The sequence below is a fragment of the Coffea arabica genome, chromosome 2e (genome assembly GCF_036785885.1).
Source record: "Coffea arabica cultivar ET-39 chromosome 2e, Coffea Arabica ET-39 HiFi, whole genome shotgun sequence".
Taxonomy (NCBI): Eukaryota; Viridiplantae; Streptophyta; class Magnoliopsida; order Gentianales; family Rubiaceae; genus Coffea; species Coffea arabica.
Window position 1 is genome coordinate 3,723,516 of NC_092313.1, and position 18,885 is coordinate 3,742,400.

General features: G+C 38.0%; 3 protein-coding genes across 5 annotated transcripts; 2 read left to right on the top strand and 1 right to left on the bottom strand.

Moving 5' to 3' along the window:
• Positions 1-340: 340 nt before the first annotated feature.
• LOC140003807 (derlin-1.2-like) lies at positions 341-2,843 on the top strand. Its single transcript, XM_072078194.1, has 7 exons — positions 341-532; positions 1,024-1,159; positions 1,283-1,356; positions 1,507-1,600; positions 1,720-1,848; positions 2,011-2,171; positions 2,273-2,843. The coding sequence occupies exons 1-7, from the start codon at positions 447-449 to the stop codon at positions 2,526-2,528; spliced, it is 936 nt and encodes a 311-aa protein (XP_071934295.1). The 5' UTR covers positions 341-446; the 3' UTR covers positions 2,529-2,843.
• Positions 2,844-5,775: 2,932 nt separating this feature from the next.
• On the top strand, positions 5,776-12,697 carry LOC140004496 (U-box domain-containing protein 35-like). Of its 2 annotated transcripts, XM_072078195.1 has the most exons (10): positions 5,776-6,020; positions 6,541-6,757; positions 7,393-7,514; positions 7,595-7,716; positions 8,288-8,478; positions 8,903-9,225; positions 9,921-10,022; positions 10,817-11,245; positions 11,453-12,205; positions 12,353-12,697. In XM_072078195.1, the coding sequence occupies exons 2-10, from the start codon at positions 6,559-6,561 to the stop codon at positions 12,533-12,535; spliced, it is 2,424 nt and encodes an 807-aa protein (XP_071934296.1). In that variant the 5' UTR covers positions 5,776-6,020; positions 6,541-6,558; the 3' UTR covers positions 12,536-12,697. The 2 variants fall into 2 exon arrangements, with proteins under 2 accessions (XP_071934296.1, XP_071934297.1); XM_072078196.1 differs by lacking the exon at positions 5,776-6,020 and having other exon boundaries at positions 6,618-6,757; positions 7,419-7,514.
• Positions 12,698-15,057: 2,360 nt separating this feature from the next.
• LOC113725197 (putative kinase-like protein TMKL1) lies at positions 15,058-18,376 on the bottom strand. 2 transcript variants are annotated; one of them, XR_011840080.1, is made up of 3 exons: positions 17,371-18,376; positions 15,373-16,283; positions 15,058-15,275 (listed from the first exon to the last, which is right to left on the bottom strand). XR_011840080.1 is itself a non-coding variant. In XM_027248214.2 (2 exons), exons 1-2 carry the CDS (start codon positions 17,858-17,860, stop codon positions 15,694-15,696), a joined length of 1,080 nt encoding a protein of 359 aa, XP_027104015.2. In that variant the 5' UTR covers positions 17,861-18,376; the 3' UTR covers positions 15,058-15,693. The 2 variants fall into 2 exon arrangements, 1 of the variants encoding a protein (XP_027104015.2); XM_027248214.2 differs by having other exon boundaries at positions 15,058-16,283.
• Between the last annotated feature and the right edge of the window lie 509 nt (positions 18,377-18,885).

The following is an 18,885-nucleotide window of genomic DNA, read 5'->3' on the forward strand; positions in this document are numbered from 1 at the left end:
TATGTACGACCAAAGAACGATGAGTTATGCTCACGAGGACAAGAAGTTTCATATATCGAGATTTTCAACTTTGCATTGTGTTAAGGGTGCAGTGTAGATTGATCAAGGAGGTTTTGATCTGATAGCTAAATTGAGTTACTTAAAAATTAGAGGTTCCGGATACGAATTTTCCTACTCGCTTCTCCTTCTTGCTTCTTAAATGTCATCTCACTCCTGCTACGGAAAAAAATTTTAAAATAAAGGGACAATGTAGGTAGCCTAGTTCCAAAAGCTTTGGTAATTGGTAGCGACGGCAATGCTGATTGTCTCCATTTCGTCCTTATTTTAATTTTGTTCTCTCTCCAATCGTGACTCCGTCTTTGCCCATGTAAACCGCTGTCTAGACTTGGGACGACTTAGAATTTCCTCGGCATTTCCAATGGCATTATCATCAACTTGTGTTGTGTATGACAACCATTTGCCTCAACATTCTTAGCATCCAACGAAGCCACTTCATTTCTGCAGCTAACAACAACATGTCTTCGCCATTGCAGTAAGCGCTCCCTATTTCCCTTCCATTCTTTTCCGTTCCCTTCCTGCAATACTCTAGCTCCATAGATGATCACCATGCTAACTTTATAGGTGTTATTTTCTTGGCTTTTACTTTGATCTTTTGACCAGCCATTGAAAGAGTTATATTTTGTTGTTTTTTTTAAGCAAGTTGCCCAAAGTTTTAGATTGGTGATCGGCCTGATTTTCTGTAAGTTGTCCAGGAATATAGCTTGAGCAAAAATCCCAGAAGATTCTCTGCAGCATCTACATCATGTCTTGGCATCTTCGCTATATATACATATATATATATATATGGTTACTTTTTGTTTTTCTATCTTGGGATTTTACGTGCTTGAAATCTTCTAAGTAGTGTGTTTGTTGTCGACTCAATGAACCACCCTTTTTCATAGTAGTTTTCATTTTCGGGACGTTATCAACTGACAACAATAAACAACATCTGAATATATTCTGCAAAAATGTGCGCCTTTTAAGGTACTACCGATCTTTGCCGCCGGTGGCCAAGACCTATACCGTGGTCTGTCTAATGACCACAGTCGCTTTTCATATGGAACTCTACAAAGTCTCCAACATAGCACTTTATTATTCAGATGTTTTCAAAAGGTTCCAGGTAACATTTCATTTGCTCGGACAACCCTGGCCTAGTCTTTCAGAAATGTAACAATCTGATCCTTCTTTTTCTTCTTCATTAATGCGGTACTTCGTAAATATCTCTCTGTTTCCTTGAGCTCAGGTGTGGAGGCTTATCACAAACTTCTTTTTCCTTGGAGGATTTTCCTTGCCGTTTGGATTTCGTATCCTTACAATGTAAGCAGAAATGAGTAACCAGTACTAATGACTCTCTAATTACAACCTCAGCAAAACTAGAATTAGCCCATTTTCTCGGCTGTTTGGTCGAGGGAATTATCGCATTTTCTCGGCCTCAAGAATTTGCTGACAATGAATAATCTGAATTAGACTATACTACGGAGTTTCATTGGAGAGGGGGGCTTTTGACAAGAGGACTGCAGACTACGTGTGGATGTTCGTATTTGGAGCAATCTCACTGCTGGTAAGTTTTTTGTGGCAGTGCTGATTGCCTTTCCTCAAAAAGACTCACAATTAGAATCAGCTTTTTGTTTGATGAGGAAATATGATGATATGATTCATTTTGTAACAAGCGATTAATAGGTGATGGCAGCGATTCCATTGCTGTGGTCTCCGTTTAAGGGACCAGCCATGGTTTTCATGATTGTCTACGTCTGGAGCAGGGAAAACCCAAATGCCCGGGTCAACATACAAGGACTCGTGGAAATTAAGGTGCGCTCGCCGCTCCTGCAAACTACTCATCTCTGTCTGAATGTGCAAACTACCCAAACTAGTTCTCCCCTGTAATTGGTCATTAGTGTTACTTTATTATGCTTAACTTTGTTCTGTGTTTTGGGGATTTTTTTTTTTATTTATTTTTGGGGGGGGTTGCAGGGATTCTATCTTCCGTGGGTGATGCTGGGCATAGACACCATCCTTGGAAATCCGTGGATGCCTGGCATTCAGGGAATAGCTGCGGGCCATATTTATTACTTCTGCACGGTGCTTTATCCTCTGTCTACTGGAAAGAACTACTTCAAGACTCCCCTCTGGGTGTATCCTTTCTATAATCATTATTCTTTTTTTCACTCCTCTTTTTCTTAAAACAACTCTATACATATTACTATCTGCAATGTTTCTTTAACTATGCTTCAAGTCACAAGCTAGTTGCATTTTGGGGTGAGGGATACCAAATGAATGCTCCAGTCAGGCAAGACCCTGATGCCGGAGTTGCGTTTCGCGGCAGGAGCTACAGGCTCGGAGGGCCTAGTCGCGGCTCAGCACGGCCACCAGGCAGCAGCAGCAGCACTTCCTCAGCACAGGAGGGACCAAACGGCCCAGCGCAGCCCACTGGTAGTACAGCCGACGGAGTGGCATTTCGTGGCAGAAGCCACCGGTTGGGTGCCAGATAACCCCATATATGGTAATCAAAGGATATTAAGAGCAGCATGTTTTGCCGTGCCTGCGAGAGAGAGACAGTTGCTGCAGCTTATCTTGGGGATTGGTAGCTTATTATTTTTGGGCCTAATCGATTCTGGCGGACAATCTTGCAGCTGTTTTAGTCATGGGGAAGAATCAAGATGCCATAAACCCATAAACAAGACTTCCTTGTATTTTTTATTTTATCATGTCATTCTCCTTATACCAGAATTGTTAGAGCTCTAAATGTGACATTTTCACATCCATATAATGCAAAATGTAGGCTAATTGTTGTGTTGTTCTGAAAAGGTTGAAAAGGGAGTGCCAAAATTTTTTTTTTTCAGGGTTTAAAATTGAAGAGGAGCATTATCTGCACGATACGCAGCAGCAGAAAGAAGAATAAGAAAAAGAACAAAGATCAAGAAATGGACGCATAATCTAGGCGACCAAGTCTTGGTCCCTTAAACTTTACGAGAAAGGCTAGAATGGGCCCAGACCAGCCGAAGACCAAATCAACCTAATTAAATTCAGAAGCCCTTGAAAAAGGAAGTATCCCAAGTCAATCTTAATAAACTCGCTTTTGACGGTTGACCAGCTGTTCTGCATGCTAGGCAGGGGGCCCATTTCTATCAGCCTCATCTATCTTCAAACTTCAAAGTCGTTTGTTTGAAAAAAAAAAAAAAAAATTTCTAACTTCAAAGGGGGAGTCACGAGCTAGCACTGGACCAAGGACACTGAGTTGTCAATGAAAACTGTTCTGAACGATGTAATATTTTTTGAACAAGATGTAATTTTATGTAAATTATTTATAAAACTCATCAATAAAGACATAATTATTATATATGAAATTCATATGAACAATAACAAAATATAATACCTCTGTTATAAAAATGTATAAAAAATTTACATAAAACATTCAAAAAATGTTATACTGTTCAGGGTTGACAACCTTCCCTGCCCCCGCTCCCGCTAGCAGTCCACTAATCCAATTTATTTATTATTACTTCTTTGTTTTTAAGTTGAAAATGCCAATAACCATCTATTTAACCTCAGGCTGGAGTATTTGCCAAGGCATTGCGTCGTGTACAATTTAATGGAGGCAGACAGAGACAGGAACATCGTGGGATTTTTGAGCAAGCTGAGCTTCTTCTTTGTTTTTTCCTTTTTCTTTTCTTGGCGCTTAGCTGAGCTGCTTTGATCACCAAGAAACTGAATTTACTTTTCATGTTTGATGATGAATTACTTCAGGGGGCACTACTTCACGGTGTTTGTAGGTGCACGTTTAATTTAAAGAGCCTTGAAAACGAAATTACTGCCACTATATGCCACTATATGCTATTGCAGGCTTTTGATGCTTGATTAGAACTGAAAATGGACAGATGATACTATAATGAACAGCAGATCTCGTCTGAATTGAAATTGCGTACCTTATATCTTAAGTTGTTCTTTTCACATTATTATACCCCAACTATCTTTCAAGTATTTTTCAAAAAAAAAAAAAAAAACTATCTTACAAAGAGAGGAATATATATATATAACCTAGATGACAGTCCGTAAGATTCCTCAAAGTTACGGACATATCTGAGCCACACAATGATCCCAAAGCAAACACGGTTACGGGCTGATCCACTGGCAATTACTTACCCCCCCCCCCCCCCCCAAAAAAAAAAAAAAAAAAAAACTTGGAAGCGATTTTTCACAAATGCAAAAATTATGTCAGCACAAGTAAATGGCTTAAGTAACAAAAGTCGTCGCTAAAAGTTAGCATTTTGCAAAGTCTCCTTTGTACAAGTCAAGCAATAAATGAATGATAGGTACAAGAGATTGATAAGAGTCCGACAATAAATTTTTGGAACCTTACTGAGGCATCCTTGAAATTAGTCATATCATGATATAGAGAAATTTCTAAAATCAGATTTATCTGCGGTTGATGTTGCTTTGAAAATTGTTATTTGTGCTCCTACTTTTGTTAATCACATTTTCATTATCATTCTAATCGGTTACTTTTTATTTATTAGATTATATGATAAAATAAATTATGGGAGTGTGAATAATAAAATATAAAATACAAATAATATTTTTCATTACTTTTATTTATGTTTATGCTTCTTTTGTTGATGACAATATAAATATTTATATGATGTCCTCCAGAAAAGGGGATTCGTTGATTAAGAGACAGCAGAGTTATTTTAGATTGAAAATTTAGTATTAAGATCATTCATGTGGAAAGATACTCATCATTAGTATAATCTCGGAAAATCATGGTACAAAGATTCATGGTGGTATGATGGACTTTAAGGAAACAAAATAGCAACCCAATAAGTGTACTAGGATCAACTTTTCTCTTTTGACCTAAGATAATTATGATTAGGGATAATTTCACAAACCTCCCCTGAAGTTTGTCTTAATATCACTTAGTACCCTCATAGTTTAAAAAAAAAATCTCTCTTACCTTCTCTTGATCGTAATATTTTAACTCTAAGTTTAAAAGCACAATAAGACAATAGAATAAGAAACACAAGTTTAATGACAAAATGAACAATTTGAAGAGCAAATTAGTAGAAGATATTGTAACAAATCATAACAAGTTCTACTATTAAAAGGCACTCTTATAATTCACCAATATCATTTAATATAAATAATCAATAATATTATTAATTACAACAAGAAAATTACTCAGGATTTCAATAGTGAAAGAGATCCAAATAAGTTAGATTTGCTTCTAATGTCCATTTAATGTGCTTCTGATATGTTAGGTAATAGTAGCGTGAGAATTTTCTCTACCTTTTAGAGCAAGAGGATAAAAAAAAATCACAATTATAAATGGTAGTTTTACTAATTGTTGTCCTGATTTTTTCTACTTTTCAAATTCTTTTTTTTTTGGGTGCAAATTTTAGTTAATCAATTAAATATTTCTAGAAGGGTAATATCATCAATTTATTATCCATGATAGAGTCAATATGATAGGGGAGGTAAGAGAGATTTTAAAAACTATAGGGGCACTAAGTCATATTAAAGCAAATCTCAGGGGATGTTTATGAAATTATCCCTCACGATTAACTACTTTACGGGAACAGGCTTTCAAAATTACAAAACTAATTTTCAATAACAAAAAGAAAATAAAACAAATGAATCTAATCAAAGTCGGCAAATCAAACTGTGGAACCCACTTCAGTTAGCTTACGCGCACACTATTTAATAAAAGAAAAATAGTACAAGAGCAAACCAAGTTGGCGTCGTTTCGAATTGTGGGGTTGTCAAATGTTTCACGTTAGTTTCAAAGGGAATCGAGATGGGGTATGGGATGGTTGTTGGTAAAACCAGCATCAGCATTTGACGTTTGATTTATCTTCTTCTGCTTCTCATTCCCAAGTTCCCATTACTCTTCTGGTTTTGGCGGGTCAATGGTTTCAGAGTTTGGCATAGAGCTTCTACTAGAGAATTATGAAGACTGGTGAATTTGCTGAAGTTGTGAAGAAGAACTGGTATGCTTTTTCATGTCTGTTCCTTCTCAGCTGTTCTTTCGAAAATTTGTTTGCTGCAAGTTGGGAACTAAGTTGAGTTGTGTTTTGTTTTGTTTTGCTTTGGGCGTGCTTTGGCAGTCTTCTTCGTAGAACTACTACTGAGTTTGTCATGGAATTATAGTGTAGTGTTTTTTTTTTTGTGAATTAAATTCTGCTGCTGTTCTGATAATTTGTTTCAAGAAACTAATCGAACATGGCTTCTAGCTCAGGAAAGGAAAGTACAAACACATGCAAATTAGGATCTTCTGAGAAACACTCATCTCCCAGCTTAAAAATCTGTTTTCAGACTTTGAGTGCTAAAAGAAAATTTGAGATGTCTAAATCTAAAGCTTTGGCTATCTTGGGTCAGGAGGAATTGTGTCCAAAGCATTATAGCCCGTGCTGCTTTTAGAAGAGTTTATCTTTGCTGTATTGAGCTCGCCCTTTGCTTTAATTGATTTATCACACTCAGCAGATTTAGCACTTCTTATTGGTTATTCAGAATTCAGTGCTGAAGAGTATGGAGGAGAATATAACTCGAGCAGAAGACCAAAAACCATTGCTGCCGCCAACATCAGCGCTGGTTGCAGTAGCTATCAACGGAGGTAAAAAGAGCAAATACGTTGTGAGGTGGGCATTGGATAACTTTGTTCCGGAGGGAGAGGTTTCCTTCAAGTTGCTACACGTCCGCCCTAAGATAATTGCAGTTCCAACACCTAGTAAGTCAGCACTTCTCCATGGAGTAGCACTTAAAGCATGAAAGGCATGCCATGCCAAATATCTCTGGTCTTGCTGTCTCACCAATTTTAAGCCTTAGATTCCTCTAGAAGATTTTTCGTAAAATATGTGGACTGAATAATGAACGGGATATGTAGTTCCTGACTTGTAAAAGTGAAAATTAATTCATTTGTTTTATATCTCATGAGTTCAACTATAGCTTTCTGTTTTATAGCCAATTGATTTTGTATGCTAAATAAATACCATGTTCCTGAAATGAACGCTCCCATGATTCTTTTGAATCCTGGTCACCTCCCTGTTCAAGAGAGAACAAAGTCGCTTGGGTTAATCAGTTTGACCAAAGTTCTGTCCTCAGATATGCTTAATTTAATTTCTAAATATGATGTATATAATGTGGGTTCGTGCTTTGTGCTGCACAACTTCATTGAACACATGGTTTTTACTTTCTTGCGCCGCCGGTCTTTCATTGCCAGGAATTTAAATACGTAAACAGACCCATAGCTCTTCTTTCTCCCGTAGGAGGTACATATAGGGTATCTATTCTAGATCTTCAAGAATTAGTATTTACTGCATTTATCTATTTTGACATTGTTTTCCCCCGTTTGATTTTCTCCAGTGGGGAACTTAATTCCTATTCATCAGGTCCGAGATGATGTAGTAGCTGCTTTTAGAAAGGAGATGGAGTGGCAAGTGACTGAAAAGCTTCTTCCTTACAAAAAAATGTGTACTCGAGAAAAGGTTGATCACTTTCTTTATTAGATAAAAAATGAAATGAAGCTTAACATTTTGTGAAATTTTTTTCATGATGTCTAATGCAGGTGCAAGTAGATATTGTACTAGTTGAATCAGAAGATGTGGTCAATGCAATAGCAGGGGAGGTTGCTAAGTGTAGCATCAACAAGCTTGTAATAGGTGCTTCATCTCGTAGGCTGTTCTCACGGTACCAATGCTGCTTTGTTTTTAGTCTGATAAACAAGAAATAGGCTTGTTGTGGGAAAAATAAACAATTCTGTCCTAATTCACAATTTTCATAACCATTGGCAGGGAAATTTAACTCGCTGTGCTGCTCTGGTCTCTTTTCGACTTTTTATTTTGCAATTTATGACCATTGTCCTTAATAAGTACTTTGTTATTTAAAAAGTTTTGGGGAAGAATATTATCATCCACGGAACTGTTAAAAGTAATTATACATGTTGATCAGCTTGATGATATTGTCTCACTTATGAAAGGAAATCAAAGTAACTCTTTTTGAGAAAAGAAGGACCCATCTAGTTGGTTCTTGATATTATCTCTATATGGAAATTGACTGTAGGAAGGAGGACGGATAACGAAACTGACATGGAAAACTTGCCCAGAACTTGGAAATTACATCTTGAACTAGTCTAATGAAATAGTCATATAATGTCATCATAAGGTTAAAATCCAAAGCACCAGGAATTTACCATATTGTTGAGTTCCCAGTCGCAATGCTTTCTCTCTAGTCAGTAACGTACTTGTTAACTGATCTCTAGGGGACAAAACCTGTCCTCAAAGATCTCAGAATGCAGTCCAAGCTTTTGCACTGTGTATGCTGTTTCAAAAGGAAAGTTGTCATCTGTGCGCCCATCTGATTCAGAGACACATAGAAGCATAAAAGATGACTGCAGTGATAGTAGTCGTTTGACCAGTAATAGTTCAAGCCCCAGTTCCAGCTCTCAAGCAGGTATAACTTCTTTATTGTAGCTTTCAAATATCTTGCATGCTTTACATGATCGACTCATCACCTTTTTTCTTGTTCTTTTCCCCTCAATCTATGTAAAAGCATATGGCAAACTTGTTTTAGACTATATGCATGTTCAGATTCGTGCCAGTCTCCACAAGCAGAATACCTGCAAGCTACATTTTTAAGCCCATATATTTGAAATGAATTGTCATTACAACCTACTAGCTGATAATTTGTTCTTACATAATCTTTCTGTGTGTGTGTGATACACGTACACACATACAGAGACATAGACACACTCTTTAAGTTGAGTGCTTTGTATCACCATCTTGATTTGTTAGAATTATGAGTAATTTCAGATTTGGACATGGTGAACCTAAGTAAGGAAATAGAATAGCTAATGCAGTTAACTGTTGTTCTTCAGAATGGACAGATCAAAGCTCGACTGCTTCTTACTGTCTTCTTTCTCCTCCTTCACTGCCACTACAGCGGTTCCAAGCTCTTTCAACTATTAATCAAGCATTATGTCATAGAAGAATGAATACAAATGACATCATCTATCAAAACAGCTTGTCTCTGAAGACGGGGGATAGGGATGGTGATGCAACTTCTTGTCTCAGTAGTTCAGACACTAATGATGTATACTCTGCAGCTTCTAGTTTCAGAAGCTTAATACAAGATGCCATGTGGGTCAACGATCAAGCTTCAGTTGCAGATACTGTAACAGATTTTTCATCTGGAAATCAGGTAACACTATGCTTCTATAATTTGGTTGAATCTTTCAAGTAGAGTTTTGTTAGCTGTTACCTGATCAAATACTATGTACTGGATTCTAGTTGTCTGATTTTTTCAATGCTTTGCTGCTCAGCTTTGAGGATTGCATTTGGGTTGACACTCAATTCTGTCTTGTAAGCAATGCTGCTTACAAGGTCGTTGGCATTTTCTGTAGTTGTGGTAAAAGTCGAACAGCGAGGTGAATTCAAATGAAATGTGTGGTGTACTTGACCTGTGAGAGGAACTGAACTTGTACAGGATGTCAGATGGCTTCCCTTTATGTATTAACTAGTTGTAGCAGTTTTTCTTAAACGGGAATCAAGATTGTCTTTTATTAGATTCAAATCAAGCCAAAGCCTCAAAAAGTAATGATATTGATCATAGTTATGGTTTTTCTTTGCGAATTAGTTATAAACTTAATTAACACAACTTAAGCAAACGCTGGATTCTTCTGCGTTGTAGTTCTTCCTAATAAGTTAATTGATGGAAACTGATTTAAAGATAAGATTTAGACAACTTTATGGCTGAAGCAAATTGATTGCATCTCAAAGATAAGATTTAGACAACTTTATGGGTGAAACAAATTTGCTGCATCTCATATTTGACATCTTTATTTGTCTTGAAAATGCCACAGATTGTGTAATGAATTGTTTTACTCATTTCTGCAGATCAATATCAATTTTGAGCTAGAAAAGTTGAGAATTGAACTGAGACATCTTCGAGGAATGTATGCAATGGCCCAAAACGAGGCAATAGATGCTTCTAGGAAGGTAATGTTTTCAAAGCTAAAGTTTATGGTGAAAAAAAGTGAAGTTTCCCCTGGCACTTAGTTGTTGTCCAATTCTTATAAGTTATTCAACAATTAGTGAGGCATGTAGTTTTCTTTATGCTTAATATGCTGTGGCACTACTTTTCTTAGACATAATATAGATCCCTCAAATAATCCAGTAGTGATTTTATGTTCTGCAATCTAAGTTGATGTTAAGAATAGACATGGTGGTTGTTAATGTAATGGACGTGGTCACAATTCGGATGAGATTTTGAATAGAGCGGTGTAGTATTGGCAGTATATTCACTTTGCTTGTTTCATTGTATTGCGACAGTCTATGTCTTGAGAGTGACAGACCATAGCCTCAGACATCAGTTTTCTTAGTATACCCTGAGGTCCTGTGTTATGTTAACTCTTCTTCTTTCCTGGTAATATGTATTCCCGAGTAAACTTTGATGTCCTGTATGCCAACAATGTCATTAATATAGGCAGCAGGGAAGTCTGAGTTCGCATCTTATTACAGTATGTGCACAATTTGTCCTTTTAGCAGGTAGTTGGTGGTAATTATTGCTTTAATTTCTAATGCTTTTTGAGACTATTCAATCACATCAATCAAGGCTTAACAGAATAAATAAGCAGTTAGGTGATGTTTTTGACATAAGGTGTATTGTGTTCCTTGGTGATCGTTTATCTCTCTTCGGGCAATAAATGTGACTCTAATCTGTCTTTTGCGCTGTTGGAATCCATCTTCTTTTGGGGATATCTATCCCTAACCGGCTTCTTACTTCCTTGCAGCTAAATGACCTTAACAAACGCCGGTTGGAGGACACTATTAAGCTCAAGGAGATTATTCTTCAGGAGGAGGAAGCTAAAGAATTAGCCAAAAAGGAGAAAGAAAGATATGAAGCTGCCAAGAGAGAAGCTGATTATATGAAGGAATGTGCTGAAAGAGAAGCCGCACATAAGAAAGTAGCAGAGGCTAAGGCCTTGCGTGAGGCCAAAGAAAAAGAAAAACTTGAGAATGCCTTGGTAGGCCATGTGCATCAATACCAAAAATTTACTTGGGAAGAAATTGTGTCTGCTACTTTATCATTCTCTGAAGACCTAAGAGTAGGAATGGGGGCATATGGAACTGTCTACAAGTGCAGTTTGCATCATACTGCTGCTGCAGTGAAAATTCTGCACTCCAAGGACACTTACAGAACAAAGCAATTTCAGCAAGAGGTATGAGATCATGAGAATATACCCACTACTTTTTAACTTCGTATGATAAATTGGAATGATCTATCTGGGCGTTTAGCTGTTTATTCAAAAGGAAAATAGAGAAGATAAGCTGCTGCGTGCTTTTAAAAAAGCGTAGCTATCCTACATAGGGTAAATGATGAGGTAATCATTTCAAGGTACTAACGATTGCTATTATTTTATTTTCAGCTTGAAATCTTGAGCCAAATTCGTCATCCCCACTTGCTAATTCTTTTAGGGGCATGCCCTGATCATGGTTGCCTAGTATACGAGTTCATGAGGAATGGTAGTCTGGAGGAGAGGTTGCTGAGAAAAAATAATTCACCTCCACTTCCCTGGTTTGAGAGGTTCCGAATTGCTTGGGAAGTAGCCTCAGCTCTTGTCTTTCTCCATGGCTCAAAGCCAAAAGCAATCATTCATCGTGATTTAAAACCAGCAAACATATTGCTTGATCATAACTTTGTAAGCAAAATTGGTGACGTTGGCCTCTCAACAGTGCTGCATTATGATTGTTCCTCTGTATCTACTGCATACAAGGATACGGCTCCAGTTGGGACATTTTGCTACATCGATCCTGAGTACCAAAGAACCGGATTGATCTCCCCAAGTTCTGATGTTTATGCTTTTGGAATCGTTATTTTGCAGTTAATAACTGCAAAACCACCAATGGGAATAGCCCATTTGATGGAAAAGGCTATTGAGAACGATTCCTTAATGGATGTACTTGATCAAGATGCCGGGGAATGGCCAGTTAAAGAGACAAAAGAACTGGCAATGTTAGCATTGAGATGCACGGAGCTTCGTGGTAAAGATAGACCTGATCTGAAAGATCAAATTCTTCCAGAATTAGAGAAACTGAAGGAGACTGCTGATAAAGGTCGAGATTTGCCACCAATTGCTAAACTGCTGCCTCCAAATATGTTCGTCTGCCCCATTCTCAAGGTATGGTGTACTTCTTCTTCCATCTACTGCCTTGTGTCTCGGCCGAGACCTCAATTTTTTTTTTCCATTCTTAAGTCCTTTCTCGTTCATGAGCATTTGATATCTCCCCTGCCACACACACACATACACACAATTTTTTGGTTGCAGGATGTGATGGAAAATCCCTGTGTTGCTGCTGATGGTTATACTTATGATCGGAAGGCCATAGAAGAATGGCTGGAAGAAAATGGTAATTCTCCGATGACAAACTTACCATTGCCACATAAGAACCTTCTTCCAAATTACACACTTCTCTCTGCAATTATGGAATGGAAATCTGGAAGACATTGAACTAATATTTAATTAGCAGTTTCAGTAGTCATTCTTCACTTGTGAATAGGCTTTGTTAGTGGTAGATATTTATCATCAGAAGCGTCCCCGGATTTAAAATGTATCAGTACCCTAAATAAATGAATACAACCAAAAACTACCATATGATTCTGGATGACAAAATTCTTCTTCCTCTTTCCATTCTCTTCCCAATTTTATATTGCATCAGAATTTATACGTTGATTCAGTTTTCTTATTGATAAATCGATATTCTTCTCAATTTTCCACGTACTCGTGCGCATTCACAGAAAGTCCCAAGCCACGTCCGAAGCATCAGCGCTGCAACAACTCCAACTACAAATTTAGCTGCTGGCCCACTTATGTTGTAGTTGGACTGGATAAAATGGCAGGCCTCGGTCCACTTAATTTGAGCACCCCTTCCCGTCCACCCTGAAACCAAATTAATTTTTTCTCTCCGCCCTTTCTTTGGGCCACACAAATGAGGTGGACCAATTCCAACAGTAATCAGCCCTCTTTGTCCTCCTCGAAACCCAACAAAGTTTTTCACAGAACTAAACTGTGAAATGCATGTTTTGGTAACCCTAAAGCTCAATACATACATTACAAAAACCAGAATGGTCGTGTTGGGAGGGGGGAAGGATGGATGGAATCCCCAGGATAATGGGGTTCAATTGTACATGTTGAAAATTCCCATGTCTTGACCCTCTCCATCCTGGTCACACAAAAACGAATCCGGATGCAATTGGGTTTGCCAAATTTGGATGCAGGCAAAGGTGAAGATGGATTTCTACCAAGGAATAATGCCCTATCTCCCAAACAGCTCACCTCAGTCCATTTGCAAGGATCATCATCATCATCAATGTTTATTTCTAAATGATCATGACAACCACGCTTTTTCCATCTTCGGTTTCCTCACCTCCACGAGTACGAGAAACTAGTAATTGATCCCCCGATGATTCAACCAGGTACTTTTGAATGTAATCTGCCGTCTTGAGGGAATTGGCGCTATTATTTTGGCTCTTGGTCCATCCCCGCTATTGTCATCACTGATATGAATTAAATGCAATCAAAGCAGTAAAAAATGTTATCACTTTCTGCCTTTGCCTCCATCTCCCCCCCTCCTCAAGCACGAGCCTGGAAGGTTTCATCTTTAAAGTACATGATCTTGAGTAAAAAATGTCGTCAAGGCCTGCCTTGTCCTCCTCAGCAAGCACCAGCCACGGAGGCAATTGTGGTTTCTCCCTTAAAAGTTCGTGATGCAGATTGCCACTGCCTGCATACAGTGTGCAGTAAGACAATGAAGTCATGGCCAGCAATTCATTGGGCTATCTGTGCAAGCAGCTCTGGTACAAGATTAGCCCAATCTGCCATGTATTATGTCAAGCGTGACGATGATCTGCAGAACAAGGACAAAAAAGGGTTAGCAACTGGTAACAAATTTCAGTAGTTGAAAAGATACACAAATACATATGATCCGTACAGAAAAATGAATTTTATTGGAGAGTTAACAAAGAATTGTCCAAGACACTAGAAGCTCCTTTACAAGCATCGTTGCAGAGTAGATAGATGCATGATTTTTTTTTATGTTTATGCAGATATACATAGCATCAATAATGTTAATTCATGCTACGTAAAATCCGGTTAATTTATTGATTTATGTACAGAAGTAGTTGTAATCGTGGATTAGTCATACACTCAACCGAGTAAGAGAAGTAGTAAATCGTCAAGCACATTATTGCATCACAGCAGAATTGCTATGCAGAAGCACTCAATAACGAGTGAATAGAAGTGACAGCTGACTGTTTTGTTTGCTGACATACAACCTTTCTTGGATACCAAATGTCCATATTTAACAGCCCAAGTCACCCCAAACTACTTGCGTAATCAAAGGCAATGTGAGGTTATTCTTGAATGCTAAAGTCGCTTTTCGCCCTTCTAGAAGTTAGTTATGTCAAGGGACAGCAAGCACAGTATTTGCTTATCTGTCACCTTCCTTGAACGGTAAAGTCTAGTTGATTTGGGACAATTTAGCAACTTCAAAGTGCAAAATTTTGAGGACCAAAATACTGCAACTGTGAAGCAGTACTATTTTTAGGTGGCTGCATGATAGATGATTATACATGGCGGCAGTTCGGGAACTGCATTTCCTTTACTACACCCAACTCACCTGAAAACCTCTAAAGGGATACAGTTCTCACAACTTCCATGGCGTGCTTAGAGAATTATCACGAGCGGGTGCTAGTGTTTAGAAGAAGAGTAAAGTCAACGCAACTCATGCAAGAATATTAGGTATTAAAGTCAGCCTTTAGGATTTCTTCGAATGGTTTCTTTTTCTTCTTTCTGTGTGTTTCCCCACTCGGATGAACGAAGGCTCGGAGTCTAAAACTCACGAGGGGGGCAAAGTGAAGGATTTGAGAATTAATCTAGGAAAACCATCGCGGAGAAGGGAGATTGACAAATTGTATACGAAGATTGCTGAAATGAAAATTCACGGTCTGAAGCCTTTTTTTCCAAAAAAAAAAAAAAAAAAATTTGGTCGTTGTCGTGTATAAAAAAAATAATAGCCAATAATATGTTTGTTATGCGTACAATGTCTAGCCACAAAGAAAAATCAACCGTGAAATTTGCTGATTCTGTTGACATCTTCTTCAATCTCTTCTCCTTTTTCACTTCTCTTCCAGTCCGCTTAGCTGGGCATTGCTCTTTCTCAAAGTACATTCCCAGAAGATCCCCATTAGACCTGGTCGAGAGTTGTGACATCATTAGCATAAGCTATATGTCACCGGATACTGTACTTTCAGTTCATCCCCCCAAGTCATTAGAATGAAACATTTTACCTTGCAGGCAGAACTTTTCCATCTTTAATCCCAAAACCTGAAAAGGGAATGCTGATTTAGTGAACTGAAATGCTAGTCTACCGTCTACGCTAGAGCTCCCAAGGAACATTCCCAATCCTTTCCTTATCATCATCTCAATACATGGACACAAATTCTCTCAGAGCAGGATAGAATGCTTTTAAGATTTCTATTCATCAGCAGAAGATAGCCAATTCGTCCTAATACTAGTGCCATGATCACCAAATAAATCTCGGTTAAGCCAACTAACTGATTTTCATGAACATCAACGGTCAATATTTCAGAAGAAATCAACCAAGATTCTCATTTTCTTATTTCTTCAAGCTTGCTGAGTATCTGCTTCACATCAGGTCTAAGAGAAGGTGAAGGAGAACAACAAGCCATAGCCAGTTGGAACAGTACGAGGATGCGATCTTTGGTAACTACCCTTTGGTCACTGCTTTCGTTAAGAATAATGTCTAGATGGTACAATTCAGTAATTTGATCATCTAGAATTGCGGTCCTAATAGCATTTGGCAGGTGAAAATCTTGATCAGGGGTGGGGTTGTCATCAATTGGTTCCTTTCCTGTTAGTAGTTCCAGCAAGATGACTCCAAAGCCGTAAACGTCGCTCTCTTCGTTAACGTCTTTCATTTTTATCAACTCAGGTGCTTTGTATCCCTCAGCAGCAGAAGCATCAAGCATTTGCTGCCCTGCGGTTGGGTTCAAAAGGAGATGCAGGCCAAAATCTGAGAGATATGGTTGGCAATGCCGATCGAGTAGTATATTCTTTGACTTTATATTTCCGTGAATTATGGGCATCTCCAAATCATTGTGAAGATAATTTAAACCATTAGCAATACCCAGGGATAACCTATATATGATTGGCCATCTGTGTGCTTCCCCGTTTCCATCTGTGCATAAGAGACAAGATTATTGAATTCAGCACATAGGGGATGATTTGTTGCATCATGTTAGCTCTGACAACTAAATTAGCCATAAACTTTAGACTGTCTTAATCAAACGAAGGACTTGTTCCAAACACGAGGAAAAGAAATTCTCAGACAAGAAGTCTCTGCAGGAAATTAAGATCCAAAACTTTTGAAGGGGAAAATGGTCATGCATGAAAATTGTCTGGAGGCAAAACCTTTTACTCAGCATTGTCTCATGCATTAGACGACACATTATCACATTTTGCTGTCAAAGATTGTTGAACCGTGGGAGGGTTACATAGAGGAGCAAATGAGGGAATAATCCATGTCTAGTTTCTTCCTATCTTTTCTTTTCTAAGCATATTAAAATGATTGTCCTACATGTGATGGGCTGTTGAGTCTGATAATAAAGACAAATCTATGTCAATCCAGCTAACAACAACTCAACAAGGAGCTTACCCATTGCTTTGCCAGCCACCAAGACTATTATAGAAAAGAAAATGAACTTAAAACAAGTACCAAAATTTGTGCTTCGTCCTACTAGATACTCTAAGAAATTTTAGGAAGCAAGAAAAACAGATCTACTGGACACAAAATGTTTCTCTTAGATCACCAAATTAAGCCAAGAACACAGTAAGCAAGAGGCAAATCTACATAACTAACCAAGAAAGCATTTGGCATACGTAAGTAGGACCCAGAAAGAAGAAAGAACGAGCTGCTGTACCAATTTCTGATAAAAAAAAAAAAAAGATCAGAAGAAAAAGCAGAAGGGAAAGACTGCAATCTTCCCCTTGAGAAAACCAGTATACATAGTCAAATTTTACCTAGTAACGTAAAATTTGAACTATTCATCCATGTTAACTGTTTTCCTCCTATGGATGTGTGTAAAATTTCTAGTACACCATACTCCAAAGAAAATTGAGCATTGTCCCGTAATTACTCAAATTGCATAGTTGCTGATGCGCCTAGTTTTGTTTATGTCGTCAGAAATCCGTTCAAACAAATAAAAACTGAGCAAAGCTAAGAGAAACAAGTCAAGGGAATCAAAAAACAATTGGTAGAGTCTAACCTCTTATAAGTTGGGCCAAGGTGCCCCACTGGTAAAACGGATGAACCAGCAGCTTTTCTCCTCTGGACCCTGCATAAAATGCACAGAGGGGCACCAAATTTGGATGCCTTAAAGATCCCAATAATTGCACAATCGGCACAACTTCCTTCATCCTCAATGTACAAGTAGGCCTCAGAAATCTCAGCAGAGCAAGTGAGTTAGTACGCAGCAAATTAGCCCTGTACAAAGTCCCATAACTAGATTTTCCTATCACTTCACCTGGAGCTTCAAGGATATCATATACACTGAGATCTTCAGCACCCTGAAACCTGATCAAGTCTTCTCTATCCGTTCCCGCCTCTCTTTCTTTAAACTCAAAGCCGGCTTCTAAATCTTTTGGGACATTTTGTTCTGTCTTCTTCCAGCAACAGTAGATCATCAGGAAAAGAATTGCGGCAGCTCCTGATAAAGACAGCCCTATGATTAATGCCAGCATATACTTGTGCTCCATTTTGGTTAGAAAGAGTAGTAATTCTGTGGAGGGGCGATGTTTGTTCTAATATGGGAAAAGCCAAAAAAAAAAAAAGATGGTAACTTTACGGGATTCGATTCTGGACAAGAAGAAAGATCCAAGATTTGTAGGTAGGAAGGTTAGAATTTATTAGAAAGCGGTAGTTGGAAGTGAAAGTGAAATGTGATCACTCACATGGGTTCATAATCATTATTAACAAGAAAACAGAAAGAAAAACGGATTTCCTTCCTTAATTTCGGAAAATGCCATGAAGAGTTTGGGATCGCTGGTGGATAAAAAGAAAAACATCTGCCACTGCAACCGCTGATGATAGATGGGCTTCTTAGGACAGAGGTGCTGAGGTAAACTGCAGTCTGCAAGACTGCAACAAACGGATTGGAGGAATGGAAGACTATAAGTCTCAGGCCTCAGGTCAGGGACGGCGTTAAATGTCAGGCAGCAGAAAATTTTTTTTAAAAAAAAAATCACAAAGGGGCAGCATGTGCTGGTTTTACCCGGTCCTGATTGGGATTGTGCTAGCGACGTTTCTGCTGTTGGCTGGCTCAAGGGAGTTGGGCTGTGGGCTGTAGGTTATTTTATTTTATATTTTTTTGATAATAAAATTTCCTGTGAATTTATGGTTCGATTCGATCACTTTGTTTCGAAAGTAATTTTTTTTTATTTTTTTTGTTAATATATTTTTAAATTATTTTTTTATCTCATATATATATATATATATATATATATCAAATCGTTACAACAATTTTATTACAAAAAAATCCAAGAAATGCACTCCAACCATGACCTAAGACTTCTTAAAAGTTTCTCGCAAATCACGCATCAATATAACTCTCGTTTCAATAACAAAATTTTTTTTTTTTTTTTTTATAAAAAATGATCAGTTTTTATCATTTAGATCGACATGGACTATAGATTGTACTACCACTATAGTTGTTAAAGTACGTTCCTGCCCGTCAATCATAAAAAAGGTGTAATGTTGATTCTGGCTTTCTTGGGATACAAAA

Coding starts and splice junctions, on each gene's coding strand:
- LOC140003807 (XM_072078194.1), top strand. CDS start 447: ATGACAACCATTTGCCTCAACATTCTTAGCATCCAACGAAGCCACTTC. Junction 1,601..1,719: donor TTGGAGCAATCTCACTGCTG/GTAAGTTTTTTG, acceptor AGCGATTAATAG/GTGATGGCAGCGATTCCATT. Junction 2,172..2,272: donor TTCAAGACTCCCCTCTGGGT/GTATCCTTTCTA, acceptor CTATGCTTCAAG/TCACAAGCTAGTTGCATTTT.
- LOC140004496 (XM_072078195.1), top strand. CDS start 6,559: ATGGAGGAGAATATAACTCGAGCAGAAGACCAAAAACCATTGCTGCCG. Junction 7,515..7,594: donor AAATGTGTACTCGAGAAAAG/GTTGATCACTTT, acceptor TGTCTAATGCAG/GTGCAAGTAGATATTGTACT. Junction 9,226..9,920: donor ATTTTTCATCTGGAAATCAG/GTAACACTATGC, acceptor TCATTTCTGCAG/ATCAATATCAATTTTGAGCT.
- LOC113725197 (XM_027248214.2), bottom strand. CDS start 17,860: ATGGAGCACAAGTATATGCTGGCATTAATCATAGGGCTGTCTTTATCA. Junction 16,284..17,370: donor CTTGGCCCAACTTATAAGAG/GTTAGACTCTAC, acceptor TCTTATGCACAG/ATGGAAACGGGGAAGCACAC.